The sequence below is a fragment of the Megascapheus bottae genome, chromosome 9, assembly GCF_031878675.1.
Source record: "Megascapheus bottae isolate mThoBot1 chromosome 9, mThoBot2.hap1, whole genome shotgun sequence".
In the NCBI taxonomy this organism is placed as follows: Eukaryota; Metazoa; Chordata; class Mammalia; order Rodentia; family Geomyidae; genus Megascapheus; species Megascapheus bottae.
The window spans coordinates 42,881,099-42,902,674 of NC_143517.1; the positions used below are offsets into that span (position 1 = coordinate 42,881,099).

The 21,576-nt window shown below is 32.2% G+C and overlaps 1 protein-coding gene across 50 annotated transcripts in view; it reads left to right on the forward strand.

The window, feature by feature from the left end:
• The window catches only part of Rims2 (regulating synaptic membrane exocytosis 2), a 385,455-nt gene that overhangs the window by 268,339 nt on the left and 95,540 nt on the right, over window positions 1-21,576 (forward strand). For 29 of the 50 annotated variants that reach the window (XM_090339190.1, XM_090339201.1, XM_090339204.1 and 26 more), the window contains 2 exons: window positions 2,573-2,602; window positions 20,305-20,405. The exons of 13 other annotated variants lie outside the window; for them this stretch is intronic. In XM_090339190.1, coding sequence (XP_090195316.1) covers window positions 2,573-2,602; window positions 20,305-20,405 — 131 coding nt within the window. The remainder of the gene's footprint in view (window positions 1-2,572; window positions 2,603-20,304; window positions 20,406-21,576) is intronic. 8 more of the 50 variants (XM_090339238.1, XM_090339196.1, XM_090339207.1 and 5 more) reach the window with 2 other exon arrangements.

Below are 21,576 nucleotides of genomic sequence, written 5' to 3' on the forward strand. Positions count from 1 at the left end.
AGATGTAGCTAAGCTTCTTTCAAGGCTCACTGAAGTTTGCTATTTATATGTAAATAAGTATTTATTACTTATTAGCATTTAAATAAAATGTGATTGCCCAAATAAGATCATGGGAGGTTTCTTTTAGAATTGGGCATTTTAATGCAAATAATATGTGATAAGGCTTGTCACCAGGAAAGCAAGAAAGCCTGCTAAATGCTTTAAAGGTACATTTGGTGTAATTGTAGTTATACTTTGAGATGTTGTTATTTATAAGAATATTCTGCCAAACTTATATTTTTATAATCTCCATTATTTCCTCCTTATCAATTCGTCATATTCATATAAACAACGGGAAATGATCAATAGTGACATCATTGTTAAGATATTCCACTTTCATTCCTTAATGACTAATACAGAATTTGTGATGTAATTAAAAATCATTTATTATTATGGCCTCCAAGAGTATTGGTTTTAGAATATCCCCTACAAGAAAAGGCATTGATGTGTTTAACCAGTTATGTCATATGACTTCTTTTTAAAATGTTTCTAAATATTATAAAATACTCAAATTCCAGGGATCAACATGAGAGGATTTGTTTGTTTCTTCCTGGTTTGACTTTTCGTGTAATATTTCTTTATTGGGTAGCAACTATTAAAGAGAAAATAAGTAATCAGGAGGCTTCTGCACTATTCTGGCTCTACCTTTGAACTTGTTTTGTGTGCCTCTTTTTGATGAGAATAAATTAATAAATAAATTGAGAAGAATTTACAATGTTCTATAGTTATACAATATGAAAACCATTGTGTCATAGAAAGTAATTACTACAGAAAGTAATCCAAGATGCAGAACAAAAAACTTGGTGGAGAAAGATGCATTTATTTGTGTAGTTTTAATGTTTTCTTGAAAAATTAAAATAGTGCCTTAGAGATGAAGGATATTTATCTCTATATCTATCAATCTATCTATCTAATTGTTTTATCCAATTCATACCAGTGTACTTTCAACATATGAGGAAAACTATGTTAAGTACAGTATGATATATACAATAAATGTGTATCTAGAGAAACTTCTATTAAACAATAAGAAAAATATAACACAATATAGCATTGGCCAATGTTGGTGATAGGTCTGGTTGTTTTTGTTTTTGTTTTTTTCACTTATTATCTTTAGTAAGTGGGTTGTTGACAATAGAAAATTATATATGGCATATGTCATTTTAATGTGTATGAATACATCTCAGGAGAATACAAAGGTTTTTTGTTGTTGTTTTTATTGTGGTCAAGCATATTAGCAGCCTTCTGTTTGGAATACGTTTCTATGACGGGCTTTTTAGAGAGTTGAAAGTAGTACTTTATGCATGATAGTCAAGCCTGCAACTGCTGAGTCACATCCCCAACCCTTGAATGAAAAGAATGTGCTTACAGAATAAAATGAAAATTGTGATGTTTTAAAGTGTGCCAGTGCTTTTTAGTTATCTCTTTTCTAAGAAAAAACACAATGGTTTCTTCCTTTTCCTATGAAATTAATTTTTTTACTAATCATAAAAACATTTATTTATTCTAGGAATTTTCTTAGACGTTATATATTCCAACGTGTTTTCCATAAATCAGTCAAAAGCCATGATTACAACTAATGCAGAATTGAATATGGTATTTGTGAATTTTGTGATATCAAAATACAGTGAAGTGGATAATTGAAATGGCAATTTTGGCTTCATTACTTATTATCTATATGAATCTTATTAACACTAACCCACTCATATTTTGAAATAACTTTTCCAATCCTGACTATATTGCATTTTTTCTTGCTTTTAAATCACTGTATAAACTATTGTTTATTCTCCAATAACAATGGGGAAAGAATTATTTTTAAAACATGCATCATTGCTCTTTCAGTAGATAGTGAGTTTTGATGGGTCAACTTCAATAGAAACTTCACTGATATATTTGTTGTGTTTATAAAACTTACATATATAGGCATTATAAAGGAATATGATAAAAAATCTACCAAAACTAACAATTAATAATAAAAACATTGTTTCATCCATCCTTATAATTAGTTGTATTTATCTAGTTTGTAGCATTTTATGGTAACATTTTACTATATTAAAGTTATTCAATGAAATTATGATTTTTATTTTCATATATGTGCTAGTCAATTGGAAAATTCACAAAAGCTTAATTATTTAATAATGTTTTTCAGAACTACTTACTACTGTTTATAAAATCAAAACTCATTTTCACAGATTTTTAATGTGGTCGTGCAAGTAACATTGGTTTTACTAACTGTTACCTTTTTTCTTTAGCATCTGTTCAGAAGTGGCTGTACATAAATAACTGCAAACTTTTGGATTGTCTTTTTACACTAACTTAATTTTTCTGATTCTACTAAATTGCAGTAACAATTAATTTGCCTTCAGCCCATACATTCTGGCATGGATTTGATTATATCCTCCCTACCACTGAACACAGGGTTCTTTCTCAAAATGACTTGGGTCACTTTTCTTCAGTGTCACTTTTACCTTTTGAGCATACCCACTCATATCCATCTCCTTTGTCTATGTCTGTCCATAATATGATGTGACCACAGAAGAAGTGGACTCCACAAGAAGATATGCAGGTCTGTCTCTTCTACTGTTTTCTTTGCTGTTTTTATTTACTCTTAACTTATCCTAGAAATTACCATTTTTTATTTATTTAATACTTTTTCATTATTTTCTAATATAAAAATATTAAACCTTGCAAGTATTTAAAAACATCTGTGTTAAACTTTAATATAAATGTTCCAATTAAATGGATAAAATTAAAACAATTTACTATGATATGTTAATATGAAAATTTTGCATGACCAGTTAAAACTAGTGCAGATGGAAAAATAAACATTTATATGTACATATGTATGTGATTATATATGGGGATCATAAATCTGGAAGTCAGATTAATGTTAATCACAAATTATTTTACACTTATTTTACCCCAAAATTTTCACTTCATCTTTTCTACATAATTCTGAAAGTATTTTACTTCTGTTATAACTTTAGTGATACTCTAGGCTTTGGAAGACTTAATACAGTAATGAATCAGAAAAAATGATATGATGATTTCTATCAGGTAGGATTAGTGTTAATTCAAAAAAGCTTCATAAAAAAGATGATGATTGAATTAAATATTAAAACCTAGAAAAATGTTGGCTTCTCGCATAGAGTGCATTTGAGGCAAAGGAAATAGTATAACTAAAAGCAGGGGAAAAGGAAAAAAAAAACTTTAGCCAATACACACAGTTCTCATGGACCATCATGTTAGCTGTGTAGGTCATTGGAACGTGTAAAGCAACAGAACAACAAAATTAGTTAATTGTTTCTGGGAAGATTAGTTTGATAACTATGTAAAAGTTGATCTTTTCCTGAGGATATTGTAATACATCTCTGTTAATATATGGTAATTAGTGCACCAAACTTGGTTTACACCTATAATCCTAGTTAATCAAGTGACTAAGACCTGAACAGACTCAAAGCCAGCGCACACATCCAAGTCTGTAAACTCCATCTCCATTTATCCAGTAAAGTGCCAGACTGGGTATGGGGCTCAAGTGGTAGTGCACTAGTCATGAGCAAGAAGCTAAGAGATTGAGAGCACAGGAACTTGAATTCAAGCTCCAATACCGGCACAGAGAGAGAGCAGGGAAGATGGAGAGAAAGATCAAAAGGGAAGAAGAGATGAGGGGAAGGAAAGAAAGAGGGGGAAAAAAAGAGAAAGTAGGAAAGAGAGGGAGAGGAAGGAGAGAGAGAGAGAAGGGAAGAGAGAAAAATGGTCTAAACTAGGTATCAGTAAGGCTATGAATAAATGAGAATCTGTATGTTAATCATTTCGTGTACCTTATTAAAACAGGAAGAGTTATAATAAATGACATTTGGAGAGTGAAATATTAGATAAGGGATAGTATATTTTGTAGGGAATATACATTCCATAATAGAGTTCATTTTGGAGACTGGTTGAGTGTAAAGTTTATTTGACATATGTCAGTATAAATATCAAGTACCAGCAATTGGATATATGGAATTAGACTGAGTCATAAGTACTAGAGACTGAATTTAATTGATGCCATGGGGAATTGTCAGTAAGTAGTATATGAAGAATAGAGTCAAACACTAAAATTCACGGATCACTAATATTTAAGGAATAAATGAAAGAATTAGAACCATGAAACTTTTGAAGACATTAGAGTATCTATGAACAAATATTGAAGTTATTTTTATGTCAATACAACTTATTAATACTTTAGCATAAATACGATAGAAATCATTTCAAAGGTTTATTTCTCTGACATAATAGGTCAAAATGTATATTTTATGTTTTAATCCACAGTTTGATTGCAAAAATAAGTACATTTGCTACGACATAATTCTGCCCATGACATGCAGGAATGGAACTGATTACATTGATGCATAGGTACTGGCCAGATAGTTGAGTATAATGTTGCATATATTCTATGAACATTTAGGATTATATACTTTATTAAGTAATATTGTCAAATATTTAACCAGTGTCTCAAATTAAATGTATATATATATATGTGTGTATATATATATATATATATATATATATATATAAATGCATACCTTTTGCCAGTCCCAGAGCTTAAACTAGGGCCTGTGCACTGTCCTTGGGCTTTCTCAAGGCTAGCACTCTACCACTTGAGCCACAGCACCAGCTTTTCTCTGTGTATGTGATACCAAGGAATTGAACCTAGATCTTTGCATAAGCTAGGCAAGCACGCTACCACTAGGCCAAAATCCTGGCCCTATAAATACATATTTTATATGATGGGTCCTGTTAACAAAATACTGACATTTGACTCACTAAAGCCAACAATTTTCAAATAAATGAAAAGAAATAAATACTAAGTTAGAATCTGAAAGCAGAAATACTTAAATGTAGTTACTTTGCTTATGGAAAATAACATTTTAAATGTTGATTTGGAATGCAGTGTTTCTTTTAAATTTTTTATTGTAATGTATAGAGAGGTTACAGTTATATTTGCCAGATAGTAGGTGCATTATTTCCCACACATTGATACCCCTTCTTATGTTTCTCTCCCCATTTCCCTCCCTTGACCTCTTCCAATCATCTTGTTTTCCCCCTTCCTTTTCCTATTTCAAATAAACAAATAAATGTATATACAATATACCAGGTAACAAAGTCAGATACAGTAATACTATGAGATTAACCAAAGGACAACAAAAGAGAAGAGAAATAACATAGTACATTAAGAACAACAATCACACAAGATAAAGCTCTTGTTTCCATATCCTGGAGATCCTTTCATTTAGTCTCATCCTATATTGCCTTATGTATCTAGATTTTGCCTATTGTAATCCTCTGCTAGGAGAGTCATAGATGTGTACTAATTATTACAAATGAGGGAAAACATTGAGCCTATGTTTCTTTGGGTCTGGATTACTTCACTTAATATGTTTTATTTTTCCCAAATCTTTCCATTTCCTTACAAATGGGGTGATGTCATTCTTTCTGATGGCAGCATAGAATTCCTTTGTGTATAAATACCACGTCTTGATCTAATCATCTACTGAGGGGCATCTGGGTTGGTTCCATATCTTTGCTATGGTAAATAGTGCTGCAATGAACATCACTGTGGAATGCAGTGTTTTTCAGTTAATTTTTCTAGACATAAAATTCCTTTTGCATGGAAAAATAAACCTTGAATTTAAGATGTTACTGCCAAAAATTATAGTTAATTATCCATTCTGAAAACACTTTGAACTTTAACTTGATTCTCTGAAAAATTTCACTTGTGGGCATTTTGTTGGTAAGAATTGTCTTTCAGAGAAGTAGAATGGAGCAGACTCTAGGACAGCACTGCTTACATATACTACTACTTTTCTTGGTTATTTGGAAAAAGTTACACTCTGTACCTCTGATTCCTCACCTATTCATGGATATAAAAAGTAATACTTCCAAATTTATTTTAAAAAGGAAAATAACTAGTATGTGTACTAGAAAAGTGAAGTTATTATTATTTTATGAAAATACATTAATTGCCGTGCTTGGGTGGCTCATGCCTGTAATCCTAACTACTCAGAGGAGGCTGAGATCTGAGGATCAAGGTTCAAAGTCAGCCTGGGCATAAAAGGATTGGAGACTCTTATCTCCAATTAACCTGTAGAGGCTTGGCTCAGGGTAGGCTGATAGCCTTGAGCTGAAGAGCTCGGGGACGGTGCCCAGGCTGAATTCAAGTCCCATGATCCACAAAACATACTAATATATATATATATATATACATATATATATATTAAAATCAAGGTTTCACTTTGTGCCAGTTAAATAGTTATACTAATGCTCATTCATTTTGGTGTGTAAGTGGTTAATTTGTCTTTCGTTTCACATACCACAATTATGCTACTGGCACAGAAAATGAGTCATGGAAACGTGTGCATCAGGACTACTGCACTTGTTTGATATTTTTGAGGCCTTCCAACTGGCTGGGAGAGCAAGAGCAGTGAAATGAGATAGGTATAAATTCCAACCCACTCAGTAGGGATTTGACTTCTGGCTGGTAGCTGAACACTTCTTCATTAAAATAAAGCCTTTTTGCTGTTTTGAGCCTCAAACCTAGGCAATCATGCGTAGTACTCAAGTGTTCTGTCATGGGCCTACACACTTGGTCCCTGCTTCTTCCTCTTGAAGATTGCTAAATAAGCATCACTTATTTTGTCTTCCACCTCATGACCCTAAAATATTATCACTTCATAGTAATTGTAACCATGGAAAAATGCAGGAAGTTACTATTAATTTTTTTCTTTTTTTGCATTTAAACACATATTACTTTAAAACTTAATTTGCTATCATAACAATTATTTTAGCGATTTTCCTAAGTATTAAATATTTTAAACTTCTCTCTGTATGGTTTCTGAATCATTTTCTAGGCACAATCTTATCATCTTACTAGATACGTTTTTTGTTAGAGATTTTATTATTGCTAATTAATATTATTCTGATATCATAGCTAATATAATTACATTTTATTTATTGAATAATATCTCACTGGAGTCTTAAACATGTAAAAATGAAAAGTCTAGAGATAATCTAGATGAAGGTAGTAATATCACAAGATCAGTTGGAGGGACTGCAATATTTGGGTTTTCATTTTTATTATTTACACAGTGTAAATAATCACTATTTTTCCATTTAAATGCAAGATGAATAATCTTTATGAGTTGATTAGCATGCTCATGGAAACAAATCAACAGATATTAAACAGCTTCTGAACGAATGTCTGAATAATTGACAATATCAAGCTCTCAGTATGGTTTTGGAGCCATGACAATTAAATTGAAAGCATTAAGAGTATTAATAATAAGACCAAAAATTGGCATGTAAATGCTTCAATTTTATGCAAAGAATATACTTATATAAGTGTTTGGTTATAGCACAAGGAATTTTTTCCACTAAGAGTTTCCATTATGCATAAGAAAAGTCAGCTTATTTCTGTGATGGGTACTTCCAGTTTTTCATGAGTTATAAGTTAATATTGTCAACATTTCTAGGTATATTTTAATTTTGTTACCAAATTAATGTAAAGGTAATCTAACCATATTTTAAGTTCCTTTATCATGTTCATTTCAAACCTTCCATGTAGTGAATGTCATTGAAATGTACATTATAACTGTGCTATTATGATGCAAATTTGGACCACAGTAGTGTTCAATAACCAATAAAAATGGGTACAAGGTTTACACAGGGTAACCATATGCTAGCTACTTTGTGAATTATACCTCTCTTATGAAGATATTTATCTGTCAGGATAAATAGACATGTAATACAAATTAAAAGTAGTTTATTAACTTAGTGAATTTGATTCATGTTTGTATCTTTTATCCATCATTGTTACACTTTTTCTTAGAATCAATTTTAGTAATTGTTTTCTCTATTCTCTTACTGGTTTTAAAATAATACCATCTAAATTTTTTTCAAAGATACAGGGAATTGGGTCTTAAATAATGAAGTTATTAGAACATTGGTAGTTTCCTTCTGAACCTGTCACTGTATATCTGAAAAAATCATTCTAGAAAACAGTTTTGTTTCAGCTAGCCTAACAGATCTTTTGAGATTACGTCATCTCTATAACTATTTTCCCTAGGTTACGTTTATGGCTTAATGAATTTTTCAGTAAACTTTTCAATAAAGGTTGTATATCTGTCTCTCTGTGTTACAGGTTCTAGCTCACACTCTCTTCTTTCCACTTTCTTTCTGTCTCTCTCCTTCCCTCATCTCTGCCTCCATTCCACTTCTCTCTTTGCCTTAGTACACACCACACACACACACACACACACGCACACACACACACACACACATTAGTATACACACAACATACACATTTATAAGTGGAATTTTAATGGATAAAATATCATAAACAGAGTCCATTCCATGGCACTTTGCAATATCTATGACATGTGTAGGGTAATATAAAACAGTAGATGCTTAAAGATCAAAATCGATCAAGTAGAGAGTGATATAGCAACAGGAATTATAAAGAGATCTGATCCAAACTATTCTATAATGTGGAGTATTGTGCTCACAAAGATTAAATGAAGAGTTTGTTAAGCAACTGTAGAAAAATTTTCTCTCTTACCTTGCCAATTTCAAAGAGTTTTTTTTAAATTGTTTCTTATCATTAACATTGTCATGTCTTGGCAGTTCAAAACTCTAGCTCAAAGCTCTGGGTTTGATTCCTGGATACCAAATATACAGAAAAAAACAGAAGTGGTGCTGTGGCTCAAGTGATAGTACTCTAGCCTTGAGAAAGCTCAAGAACAGTGGCCAGACCATGAGTTGAAGCCCCAGGATGGGCAAAAAACAAACAGAAAAAAAACAAATTAAACATAAATTCTGTGATGATTGTCTTCCCATTTTCCAGGCACAGAACACTAATATCCAACCACCCGTGTACCAAATGTATCCTAATTTACAGTAATGAAATCTAAAATATTAATTCCAAGCCCTAAGTGGTTAGTCTGTTTTTTGAATTTATATATGAATAGTAGATACACTAATTTATTAGCCTTCCTGATTGGTCCTACTAACTTATCACAAAATAGTTCAAATATAAATTTGACAGTATGGAAAAAGAGCCTAAGCTTTGTCTGTAGCTCCTCAACCTGAAGTTTCATTTAGTGAGAATTGCACAGTAATAAATAAACCTAAATAACTTAAAGGTGGTTGTTAAGGTATAAAACTAAGTTTAAAAGTCTAGAACCTTATGTTGACTTATATCTGAATCTCTTCTCTCCTCCTCTCCTCCCCTCTCCTCTCCTCCCCTCTTTTCCTTCCCTCCCCCCTCCCTTCTTCCCTCCCTCCCTCCCTCCCTTCTTCCCTCCCTCCCTCCCTTCCTTCTTCATTTTCTCTATTTTTCTTTCTCTGTCTCTCTATCTCCTTTCTTTCTCTCATTCTCTCTGTTTTTCGTTCTCTCTCTTTTTGATTATGTGAATTTGGGGGTTCCCACTTGCTAAGCAGGTAGTCTACTGTGACCCGTTTTGAACTGGTCGTTTTTTGAGGTAGGATCTCTGCTTGAGGCTTGCCATCATAACTGGGCTGATAGGCCTTCACCACCACACACAGATTCTTCCACTGAGGTAGTTATCCTGCAGACTTCGTAGCTCAGGCTGGTCTGGAACCGTGATTTTTCTTTCTCAGCCTTCCAGATAACTAGGATAGAAGGAATATGACAGTGTGCCATTCTAGCTTTGGATTGAGGTGGGGTCCTGTGAACTTTTCTGTACAGGCTATCTGCAAACCATCTGATCTCTGTCTCCCAAATAGCTAGGATTGCTGGCCTGAGCCAGTGCAACTCCCCAAAGCATTTAATTTTATCATTTAGCTAATCAGGTCGGAAGTGTCAGTTTCCTAATTTCCTGAGAGAGAAAACAAGTTTGTTATACACATACATTATAAAGTCAATTTAGTATTAATTGATTTAAAAATGTGTCATTTCCCAGTGACCTCAATACAAATTTCTTCACAAGTGATTAATTTGTAAATAAATAATCACTTAATCTATTTCAGTTGTATAGTTAAGATTTAAGTTTTCTTATTCTTTGAAATAGAATATTTTTTCTGTTCAAGTGCTAATCCTGAAATACTTTCCTATATGCTGCATAGTTGTTTTGAAATACTTATTTCCATGCTTTTTGTCAATTTAATATTACTCCATTTTTTAGTTTTTGGTATTACATCTGCTTTTCATAGGTAATTTATCTTTAAAAATGTTCTTTATGAGATTCTCATTTGTAGTATATAAAGTTCCACTAGAATTGATTATAAAGTAGTTTTCAAATACCTTAAAATAATTTCTTACCTCATATTTGAAATTTTAAAAACATATCAAATCACTCCCTATATTAATATAAAAGTTGGATATTTGTGTATAGTACTTTTTATTGCACTGTTAGGTATTTAACTTTGGGTTTCCCGCTGATTAGCAAATGCTATACCATTTGATCTATACTGTGAGTCTTTTTACTTTAGATGTTTTTCAGATAGAGTATGAAAAATAGATATTGTGTTTTTGCTGGGCCAGCCTTAGCTCTTGGTCCTCTACTTTTCCCCTAGAATAAGCTGGGGTTACCAGCATGTAGTTCTACCCCTAGCTGTTCTGATTTTGTTGTTGTTGTTGTTTTAACCTATGTTGCCCTGGAACTCTGATCCTCCTATCAGTAGCAATTACAGATGTACGATACTACACATGGTTCTTTTTGTTACATAGCACTTTTAATCATTGTTGGAAGTATTGAAGTATTGGTTGATTGTTTTAACGACTTCATAGTCCTTGATAAATTAATTAATGAAATAATTGCACAACTGCATTGTTAAAAAAAGTTAACTTTTTCAAAACTATATTTTTTCCAGTCCTGGGCCTTGAGCTCAGGAGCTGAGCATTGTCCTTGGGTTTCTCAAGGATAGAGCTCTACCACTTGAGTCTCAGCACCATTTCTGGCTTTTTTGCTATGTATGTGGTACCAAGGAATCGAACCTGGGTCTTCATGCATGCTAGGCAAGCAATCCACCACTAGCCTAAACTCCTGGCCCCTCAAAACAATTTCTATAAAATAGTAGAATCCTGATATTCAAAGTGAAAAAATTTTACTTCATATAAACTTAACTTTAAAAATTACATTTTTGTAATAGAAGCAATATATAATAATGGAAAAATTATACAAATATATTGACCCAAATAGAAAATTTAATATAGCATATTTACTTACTATATGCTTACTACACAGTGATAGGTACTAACATTTCTTCTTTGTATTTGGTTTAGGTTATGCATGTATTTTTATGAATACATAGTTTTAAAATGATAGTTTCTAAACTGTAAAGTCATTTATATGTCATTTGTTTTACAAATTGCAATATATTTGTTTCCTATCTGTTATGATATATAGAAACAAATATGTACCTTTCATCATTTTTCATAAATGAATAGTATTCTACAAGTTTACTTTATCCAGTAGTCTATGGCCTTCACAATTATCAAACAATGGTTAATAAGTATGCTTGAATATACATTTTTCCACTCTACTTATTTTGGGGAAAAGATCCTATGAAGTGAAATGTTATGCTTTAAAATAGTATAATCACTTTGTTTACTTCGATACACATACAAATTGTTTCGTTGTTGAGTAATTTGCCTTTTATTCATGTAAATTTTTGACTGCATATATATGATTGTAATTCTAAAAAATTTTCCTTTAGATCTTGAAAGTACACTTAAAAATTAAAAGAATCAAGGACAATATTTTCTTTCTGAATTGCGCTGCTTTTTATTTTTTATTTTTTAATATTTTTATTGTAATTAATAGAAGGGTTACATTATATTCATAAGATAAAAGGTGCATTACTTCACATACATTGATACCCTTTCTCATGTCTTGGTCCCCATTTCCCTCCCCCCACCCCCACCCCTCATCTTGTTTTCCCCCCTTCCCTATCCAATTTCATATAACCAAATGCACTGCTTTTTAAAATACAATAATGACTTAGCCTGGTGGTGTGGTAGCGGTGATCACAGCAGTTGGACCCTAACTCTAGTCCTACCTAGGCAACGTACTGAGGTCCTCTTCATACTTTGCTTATGTGTTTCTCCTTGTGTTTTGTTTGGTACATGCATAAATGGAGACTGTATTTTATGAATATTTGATCTGGATCTTATTTTGTCATACTATTATTGTCTGTATTATCTTCCATTTTACTTCATGTTTTCATAGAAGAAAAGTTGATGATATAGAATTCAATTGGGGTGAGAATTCAAAGGGGGTGCTCTCTCCTTAGTAGTATGCTAAAGTAATATGTCTCTTATATAAGTAATTTACTTGATTATATTCAAATGGAACAAAAGTTCAGATATTTTTAATTAATATTCTAATCATGTTCATTATATCTTCTCATATATTTTATGAGAATAAGCTATATTTGTTGAAGCCATTCCTTTTCTATTTTGTTGTCAGTTCCAGTTATTTCAACAGTCACATTTCAAGGCTAGAGACCTTCATAAAGTTTTTTATGGTGCATACACTTTTAATTCTTAACCAGAAAGTAAATTTAATATGTGATTCTAATAGAATATAATTTAGAGGAGGGATGTGGTGTATGTATGCAATCCCAGCTATTCAGGAGGTGGAGGTAGGAGGATATGGGTCCACAACTGTCTTAGGGCAAAAGTAAAATTCTACCTGAAATATAAAGGAAACAGGCATAGCTCAAGTGGTATAAAGTAGTCCTGTCTAGCTGGCAAGATACTCTGAATTCAAACACTATTACTACCACCAATAAAAAACAAAAGCAAAAAGGTAAGTTCATTTATGAAGTGTAGATATTTAATGATCTTCTTCCTGTAAGTTCTTGGTATCTGTTAAAAACCTGAACAATACAGATAGGTTTTCGAACATCAGATCTTTCAAGATAGATCTAATGAATAGAAAAGAGTTATGGATGTGCTCATTTTCATGACAAACTCATGACATTAGTCAGAATTTCTATCTCAAATAAGGGAAATGCTTAAAAAAACATGAGGCCAAATATTTAAATAAAGAAGGAAGGAAGGGATAAAGAGTAAATGTTTAAGTGTTTAAAATTTTTTAGACACTTTAAGTATTTAAATGTTTAAAACAAGATGACTGGGAGGGGATGGGAGGAGGGAAAGTGGGACATGAGATGGGGTATCAAGGTTCAAGAAATAATTCACCCAATACTTGATGAATATAACTGTAACCCCTCTATACATTATCAGGACAATAAAATACAATAAAAATCATTATTAAGTAAGTCAAAGGAATTTGGAAAGCTAGCTGGTTGTAGTATGTGAATTTAAGTCTTGGAATTCCGTGATATTGATAGTTGCAGATTTCAAATTCTGTAAATTTATTTCATAAATACCTTGTTTGGTTTATTTTCTCTCTGCCTTGAGGGGAAAAGGCCATATGCTTTAAATATATTTTAAGAAAGTCAAAGGATGAATTTTAGCTTAAAATAATTCATCAAGTAGAAATGCTGAAGTTGATGGAAGTCAACTTCAATGGCATAGCCATTTCCAGCATAATATGAGTAAGTTTATTTTTTTTCCTTTTTTTTTTTTTGAGGGTGGTGGGACTTGAACTCAGCCTGAGCCCTGACCCTGAGCTCTTCAGCTCAAGGCTACCACCCTACAGTTGAGCCAAGCCCCATTTCCCGTTTTCTAGAGGTTAATTGGAGATAAGAGTCTTAAATCCTTTTGTGCCTGGGCTGGCTTTGAACCTTGATCCTCAGGTCTCAGCCTCCTGAGTAGCTAGGATTACAGGCGTGAGCCACTGGGCCTGGCATAAGTTTCTTAAACAATGTATTTATGAAATGATTATTAAAACAAGAAACCACATTTTTGGTTTCCTTAGGTATTCTCTTATAACAAGAAGTATTTAGATAATGGGTATTAGTTTAATATATTAACAGATTATCACCTGGATAAATATCCGTAAGTATGTGTAAACTTTTGAAATAAATGTGTTTACCCAAGAAGTTTGATTGTCCCATTACCTTCTTAATTAAATTTTATTACCATGTATAAAATGCTTAATTTTTCAATTTTATTGCAACACGATTACTTTTCAAAGCCAAATAAAATGATAAAACCAAATCAAGCCACTAAAAGATCTTCAATAAGGATAATTCATCACACATAAGAATATGGATTTCACTAGGACATACTAAATCCACCAGCACAACAATGTTCATTGCAGTACTATTTACCATAGCAAAGGTATGGAACCAACCTAGATGTCCCTCAGTTGATAAATGGATCAACAAGATGTGGTATTTGTACACAATGGAATTCTATTCTGCTGTCAGAAAGAATGACATTGCCCCATTTGTAAGGAAATGGAAAGACTTAGAAAAAATCATATTAAGTGAAGTAAGCCAGACTCAAAGGAACTTAGGCTCAATGGTTTCCCTCATTTGTCATAATCAGTAGAAACCTTAGGCTCTTCTAGCAGAGATTTGCAATAGAGCAAAACCTTGATACAAAAGGCCATATAGTATGACGCTAAATGAAAGGATCTCTAGGATATAGAAACATAAACCATATAATGAATGATTGTTGTCCTTAAGGTACTATGTTATCACTCATCTCTTTTGCTGTCCCTTGGTTATCTCCTATTGTTACAGTATCTCACTTTGTTATCTGATATACTGAATTTATTTGTATTTGGTTATTTGAAATTGGATAGGGAAGGGGCGGAAAACAAGATGGGGGGCTGGAGGGAGGGTAATGGGGACCAAGACATGTGAAAGGATATCAATGTATGTGAATTAATGTACCTTCTATCTGGCAAATATCATGTAACCCTTTTATTAATTACAATAAAAATATCAAAAAAGAATATGGATTTCAGATGCTACTAGATAAATTTACATGAGATTAATTGAGCAAGAAACTACTAGTTAGATATGTAAGAGAAACTAGTGCATGCTCCTGGTCAAGTGATTCTTCTTTACTACAGAATTGTCAGGGACTTGTATTGGAAATTTTTACTGTGGCCCATTAGTTGGCTGAGGGCAGAGAACAGGTGAAACAAAATCTACTTCATCATTTTGTTTCCTTGTAGAAAATAAGCTTAGAATGGAATAGTTAGAAGAAAGTTTTGCAGTTATGCTGTACATTCCTCAGCTATTGAACATTCTTACATTAAATCCTTTAATTTGTTTTACATCGCAAGAAGAAAAAAATTTTCTGATGAAACCAAAGTATTATTTCTGAATTATTTTCCTTAATATAGCAAAGGACCAATAAACAAAAAGTTTTGTTTTTTTTGTGAAGAGTTCTTTATCAATAAGAGAACTTCTTCTCTGAGGATAATACACTTTGTGGAATGCTTTTATAATGTGAAAAGGTTGTATAGATATAAAAAAAGAATAGAAGATTCTTGTCGGCCCAATAATTTTCGGGAAAATGCCTTTTTTCTTGTTTGTATCATAGATTATTCTTCTAGGAGAAGTTAAAGTTGCAAGTTAAAAGGTGTATTTACTCACATTTGTGAACTAAAGTGTTTAAGATTTTGTTGATTAAAATATAATCAAGGGTTTTTACCGTTGGTACTGTGTATAAGTGATGAGATCTGGAGACCAGAGATTTGTTTAGGATTGGAATTTAGATTGATATATTTAAGTCTATCACTTTACTTTCATCTCATTTGCTTATAAGCAAGTATTATTTCATCTCCTATTGATGTTTGCTACAAATAATGTAAATATTTTAACAATAAATTACTCTAATTCTACAAAATTTCAAAACCATTGGTAAGGAAAAAGTCACTTTTACAAATAATAGTAAACCAATATGTTGAATCCTACTTGACACTTTTAAATAAGATTTAAGATTTAAGGTAAGCTTTTAAAGATTTTATTTTAAAAGAAACAGCTATTATTGCATACTAAACACACAAATGAATGGATTTCACTATTGCTTTCCCTACATGCATGTATCAATTTTTAGTCATATCAATATTGCTTTTTCTCCTTTTCTCTCTGCCTCCCACTGATCTCTTTATTTTCTTCTCCTTTCATAATATTCCCTCTTCCACTTCCAGTTCATATCTCCATTTCTCTCCTATCTCTCCTTATGTGAAAGAAAATGTGATACTTGCCTTTCTGTTAATAGTTTATTTTACTTAACATGATATACTCCAGTTCCAACTATTTTCCTGTAAATTATTTCATTTCATTCTTTTTGGCTGAATAACACTTGATTGTGTATATATACAAAATTTTCTTTATCTATTCAATTCTTAACAAGCACCCAGGCTAATTTCATACCTTATCTTGTAGAAATAGTGCCACATAGCATATGGGTATGAAGGTATCTTTTTTGTATGGATATTGACTTCATTTATTTTGGATAGTAATCCTTTGTCAGAAGGACAGACTTCAGAGATTTTTTTCCTCCACTCTGATGGTTCTCTTTCCACTTTGTTAGTTATCTCCTTTGTGTTGCAGACTTTTCCTTTATAATTTCATGTATTCTTATTTGTCCATTCTTGCTTTTATTTCCATTTAGACTATTGGAATTCTATTCAGTAATTGTTGGCTAAAACTATTGAATAGTTTCTTTTTTTCTAGTCAGTTTCAAAATTTGGGGTATTTTATTAAGTGTTTGGATTTATTGGAATCTTTTTGTTTGTTTGTTTGGTTTTACAAAGTGAGACGTGAGTCTGGTTTAAGTTTTATCCAAATGACTGAACAATTTGTCTTTCTTTCTTTCTTTCTTTCTTTCTTTCTTTCATTCTTCCTTTCTTTCATCCTTTCTTTCTGTGTGTATATGTGTGTGTGTGTTCAAATCAGTTAACTGTAGATGTGTGGGTTTATATTTTGTCTTCCATCCGATTTCACTGGTTATATGATTGCTGTTATTCCATTATCATGACTCTGAATTTTTTCCTACTCTTGCTTTGCATTATATTTTGAAATGTGTAGGTATTCAGATGCCTCATACATTGATCTTTTTGCTCAAGATTGATTTAGCTATTCACAATCTTTTCTGAGTTTTCAAATGGATTGTTTCTAGTCTCAAAAGGAGTATCATTAGTATTTGATGAGATATGCACAGCATCTATAGATAGGTTTGGTTACTATAGCCATTTTAGTTTATTTACTTATTTAAATATTTTTGTTATTTTTAAGTGGTTGTGCAAAGGGACTACCATTCAACAAAACAGCGTGTGACTACATTGCATCTATACATTTTAACTGATTGTCCCAGTCCATGAACATAGGAAGTCTTTCCATCTTTCAGTGTCAGTTTCTTTCTTAAGGGTTTGGAAATTTTGTAAAAGTTTATTTCAGGCTATTTTATTTTGTTGAGGCTATTATGAATGAGTTTCTTTCACAAGGAATTCATTTTGGTGATTTTTTGGGGGGGCTTGTCATGAGGCTTGGACTCTGGGCCTGAGCACTGTCCCTGAGCTCTTCAGCTCAAAGCTACCACCCTATCTATTGAGAAGCAGCACCACTTCTGGTTTTCTGGTGGCTTATTGAAGATAAGAGTCTGCTGGTCTTTAGTGCCAGGCTGTCTTTGAACTTCAGTCCTCGTATTTCAGCCTCCTGAGTAGCTAGGATTATAGGCGTGAGCCACCGAGCCTAGCTATTTTTGGTGATTTTTGTTTTGCTACTTTACTGAACTTTTTAATTCAGTTCTAGAAGACTTTTTGAAGAGTATTTGGAATTTTTCTTCATATAGACTCTATGAATATATATTTGCAATATATATTTGAATTCTTCCTTTGCAATTCATACCCCTCTTCTTTTACTTGCCTAATTGTTCAGATAAAATTTCAAGTATTACATTGAATAACTGTAGTGAAAGTGGAAATCCTTTTCTTGTGCTTAACAGTAATGGAAATACTTTCAGATTTCCCCATTCAGGGTGATTTGTGTTGTGGGTTTATAGCCACTCATTTGTATATGCATTGTTTATAACTGCTTTTGAACTCCAGTGTCCAACTTGTATCAGACTAAGTTTGAATATGGTTCAAAAAGTCTACAATAAGCAGCTGGGAGTTTGGCCTACTGGTAGAGTGCTTGCCTAGCATGTACGAAGACTCGAGTTTGATTCCTCGGTACACCACAAATGCAGAAAAAAAGTCAGAAGTGGGGCTGTAGCTCAAGTGCTAAAGCTCTAGCCTTGAGAAAGCCAAAGGACAGTGTTCAGGCCCTAAGCACAAGCCCCAGGACTGGTAAAAAAAAATGGTCTACAGTATTTGTTAATGAGCCTTTTACAGAAAAGATGCACTATTGCCTGCATATCACATTTTCCATTTTTGAGTCTGAAAGAAAATAATGTAGCTGGATAAGAGGTTGTTATCCAGCAAATAGTCCAGTAGTAGAAAAAGTATATCAGTCACATAAGTTTGCATCATTTGTCTAAGTCTATATGTGCCTGAACTTCCTTTTCAACTGGTGCCATACATATTTAACAAAGTATTTTACCACTATTACAGCCATATGAGTCTTACTTTTTTTAGAAACTTCACAAAGATACTTTTCATAATGCATTTGTCTTTCAATACTAATTTTGTTGCTGGGCTTGCTAATTCCTTTGCCATTGGAGAAAATAAATAAATTTTTCTGATAGTATCTCTTAAGGTCCAAACAATTCCATATCTGAAGATTCATAGACTTGTGGATATTTATACTATTTTTCATATGTGTTTTCATATACTATAAGCTCTTCAGACATACTTTTCCTCAAGATTATCTTAATCTTTTCATTTTCTTCTCTTTTATCTTACCTTTATTAATTTTTTTCATGTAAAATTTATTTATAATTAATATATATATCATGTACAATGAATTTTTTGTAGAGAAGGAAGTAATATTTAAAAATTAAAGCATTAACATTTATATGACTCAGAAGAATATACTGTAACTTTTAATTATGCTGGTACAATTTTTATTCTCATTTTTCTTTATACTAATTTTTTATTCAAGTAAATATTAAAAATACTTGTTTCAGTAGCTACATTGGTCCATGTGTATCTTACTGTATCTTGAAAATTAAGGTCTTAACTAAGGGACAGATATGTTTATGCTTATATTCCTGTCTACACACAGTGCTGTGAATTCATATGACAACATGCTTTATGGCTGCCTACTAAGCTCAGTTTGCCCGCTGTATTAATTTGTTCTGTGTGACTGAGATTTCCTTTTTTTAAAAGCATGCGAGAAATATAATATTCCTATGAAGTTACCTAATAATAAGTGTAATTTAAAATTATTTTCCTGTTTGCTAGAATTTATTCATTCAATTTAGTTCTCATTCTAGCCAGCTGCTGATGGCTCATGCCTGTAATCCTAGCTACTCAGGAGGCTGAGATATAAGGACCATGGTTCAAAGCCAGCCTGGGCACTAAAGTCCATGAGATTCTTCTCTCCAATTAACTGCCAGAAAAGTGCAAGTGGTAGAGCAGTAGCCTTGAGCTGAAGAGCGCAGGGATAGTGCCCAGGCCCAGGTTTTAAGTGCCACAACCACAAAAAATAATAGTAATAATAATAAATTTAGTTCTCTTTCCAATCAAAGATTTTAAAGACATACTTGGTTATTTTTTGAAGTAGCAACAGTTCAGGGAACATTGACCTAATTTTATACTAAGCTTACCATGTCATTTCCTACTTCCTTCTACTCTGCTTCTTTTCTGAATTGATTTCAGTAATATTTTATGCCTTTATTGGCATAATATCTTGTCTGAAGTGTTATTCTAAAGCATCATTCTTGACTCTTCCTGATAACCAGCTCCACAAGCATGCTGAGACAACCTCCTTTAATACGCAGCTTAATTTTATGATTCAGCTTCTAATTTCATCTAATTCTATTCTATTCTAATTCTATTAGACTTAAAGTACTTATGTAAATAAAAATATGATGAGTTGTAAGTCAAAATTATTTTATTATTTTTCAAATTTGTGTCTTCAAAGACATTCTTTTTTCACATAGATTTTCCAGAAACTAGTTTCCATGTAGGTTGGAGAATTTCTTTTCTTCTCTTTCAGGTCATGTATACTTCATTCATATTAAAATAATTTTACATAATTAATAATCATGCTTTTATTTCCCACATTGTATACTTTAATCTAAAAACACATGACATTTTGTTTATATATATACTACTTTGAATCAAAGTATTATATCAGTGTAGCATTTCTTCTTTTATCCCTCCTATAAGCAGGACTCAGAAAAAAGAACTGAACTGAACATTAATTTTACGGATTTTTTCTACTCAATAGGTGCTATGGATATAGAGGAGAGAAATCGCCAAATGAAAATTAACAAATACAAACAGGTAGCTGGATCAGACCCCAGACTGGAGCAAGATTACCATTCGAAGGCAAGACATTTTCCTTTTTAAAAGTTGTAAGATGATCAGTCATATGAAACCTCTACATTTCACTGAATGCAAATTAGTCAAGATACAAACATACAATGCTAGGACTCCTTGAGATTATTAAGTGCTCAAATTTATAATGTGTTTGTATATCAGACCTTAGGGATAGATATTACCATTTCAAACAAAACCCCACATGATTCTGTTATAGAGAAGATCTAAAAAGCTAAACAACAGATCTTTTAGGGTTGCTTCCATTTTATAAAATGTATAACCCTTGAAAATTTAAGAAGAATTTCTATTATTGTCTTCATTTTCTTAGCTTTTTTCCATATAGCATTTTAGTTAAATCTGGTTTATTACTGGAGTTTTGAAACAAAATACATATTATTATTAGGAATTCAAAAGTTCTTTTAGCAACAATTTTTTGGCAGTACTGAACTTTGAGCTCAGGATCTCAAATTTGCTACAGTAGTGCTCTCCTATTTCAGTTACACTTCCAACTCTGCATTTTGCTGGCTATTTTTTGGATGTGAAGTCTAGCAAGCTTTTGAGCCTGAGCTGCATCAAACTACAGTGCTCTGGATCTCTGCTTCCTGACTGGCAAGGTTTGAGCCACTAGTACCCAACAAGAATTTCTTTAATTAGGACTACGTGGAGTTATAAGATTTAGCAAAGAAGGAAGTAAATAATAGTATGTTTTATTTTAATGCTGAAGGCATTTTTGTGTTCATGACACTATTTTATGTCATGAGTATTGTGTATACTCATTTCACATTATACCCTGTCTGTCGAGTCATATACCAGATGATTTGTGGGCTTTATATAGCTTGCAGTCAGTGATTCCCACCCTTGATAGCAATATGTACAATGACAAGAAAAGAGGGTTTAAGATGGTAATTTAGGGAAAATTCAATCTAATTAGGGAAGTTAGTCTAGGAAGAAATTAAGAAGGAACAGTCTAGTATATAGAAAATAAATCATGAGTGACAATATCAGAGAAGCCATTACAGAGAAGTTTCAATAAAAAAGAGGGAAGGAAACCAAAGCTATAACTAACTGGTAAAATAGATTTTTGTTTTTAGGACAGTTTTAGTAAATGGTAAGTTATAATGAGTGTAAAGTTATTGATTCTGGAGAATAAAATGGTAAATGAATTTTTAAAGGAAAATAA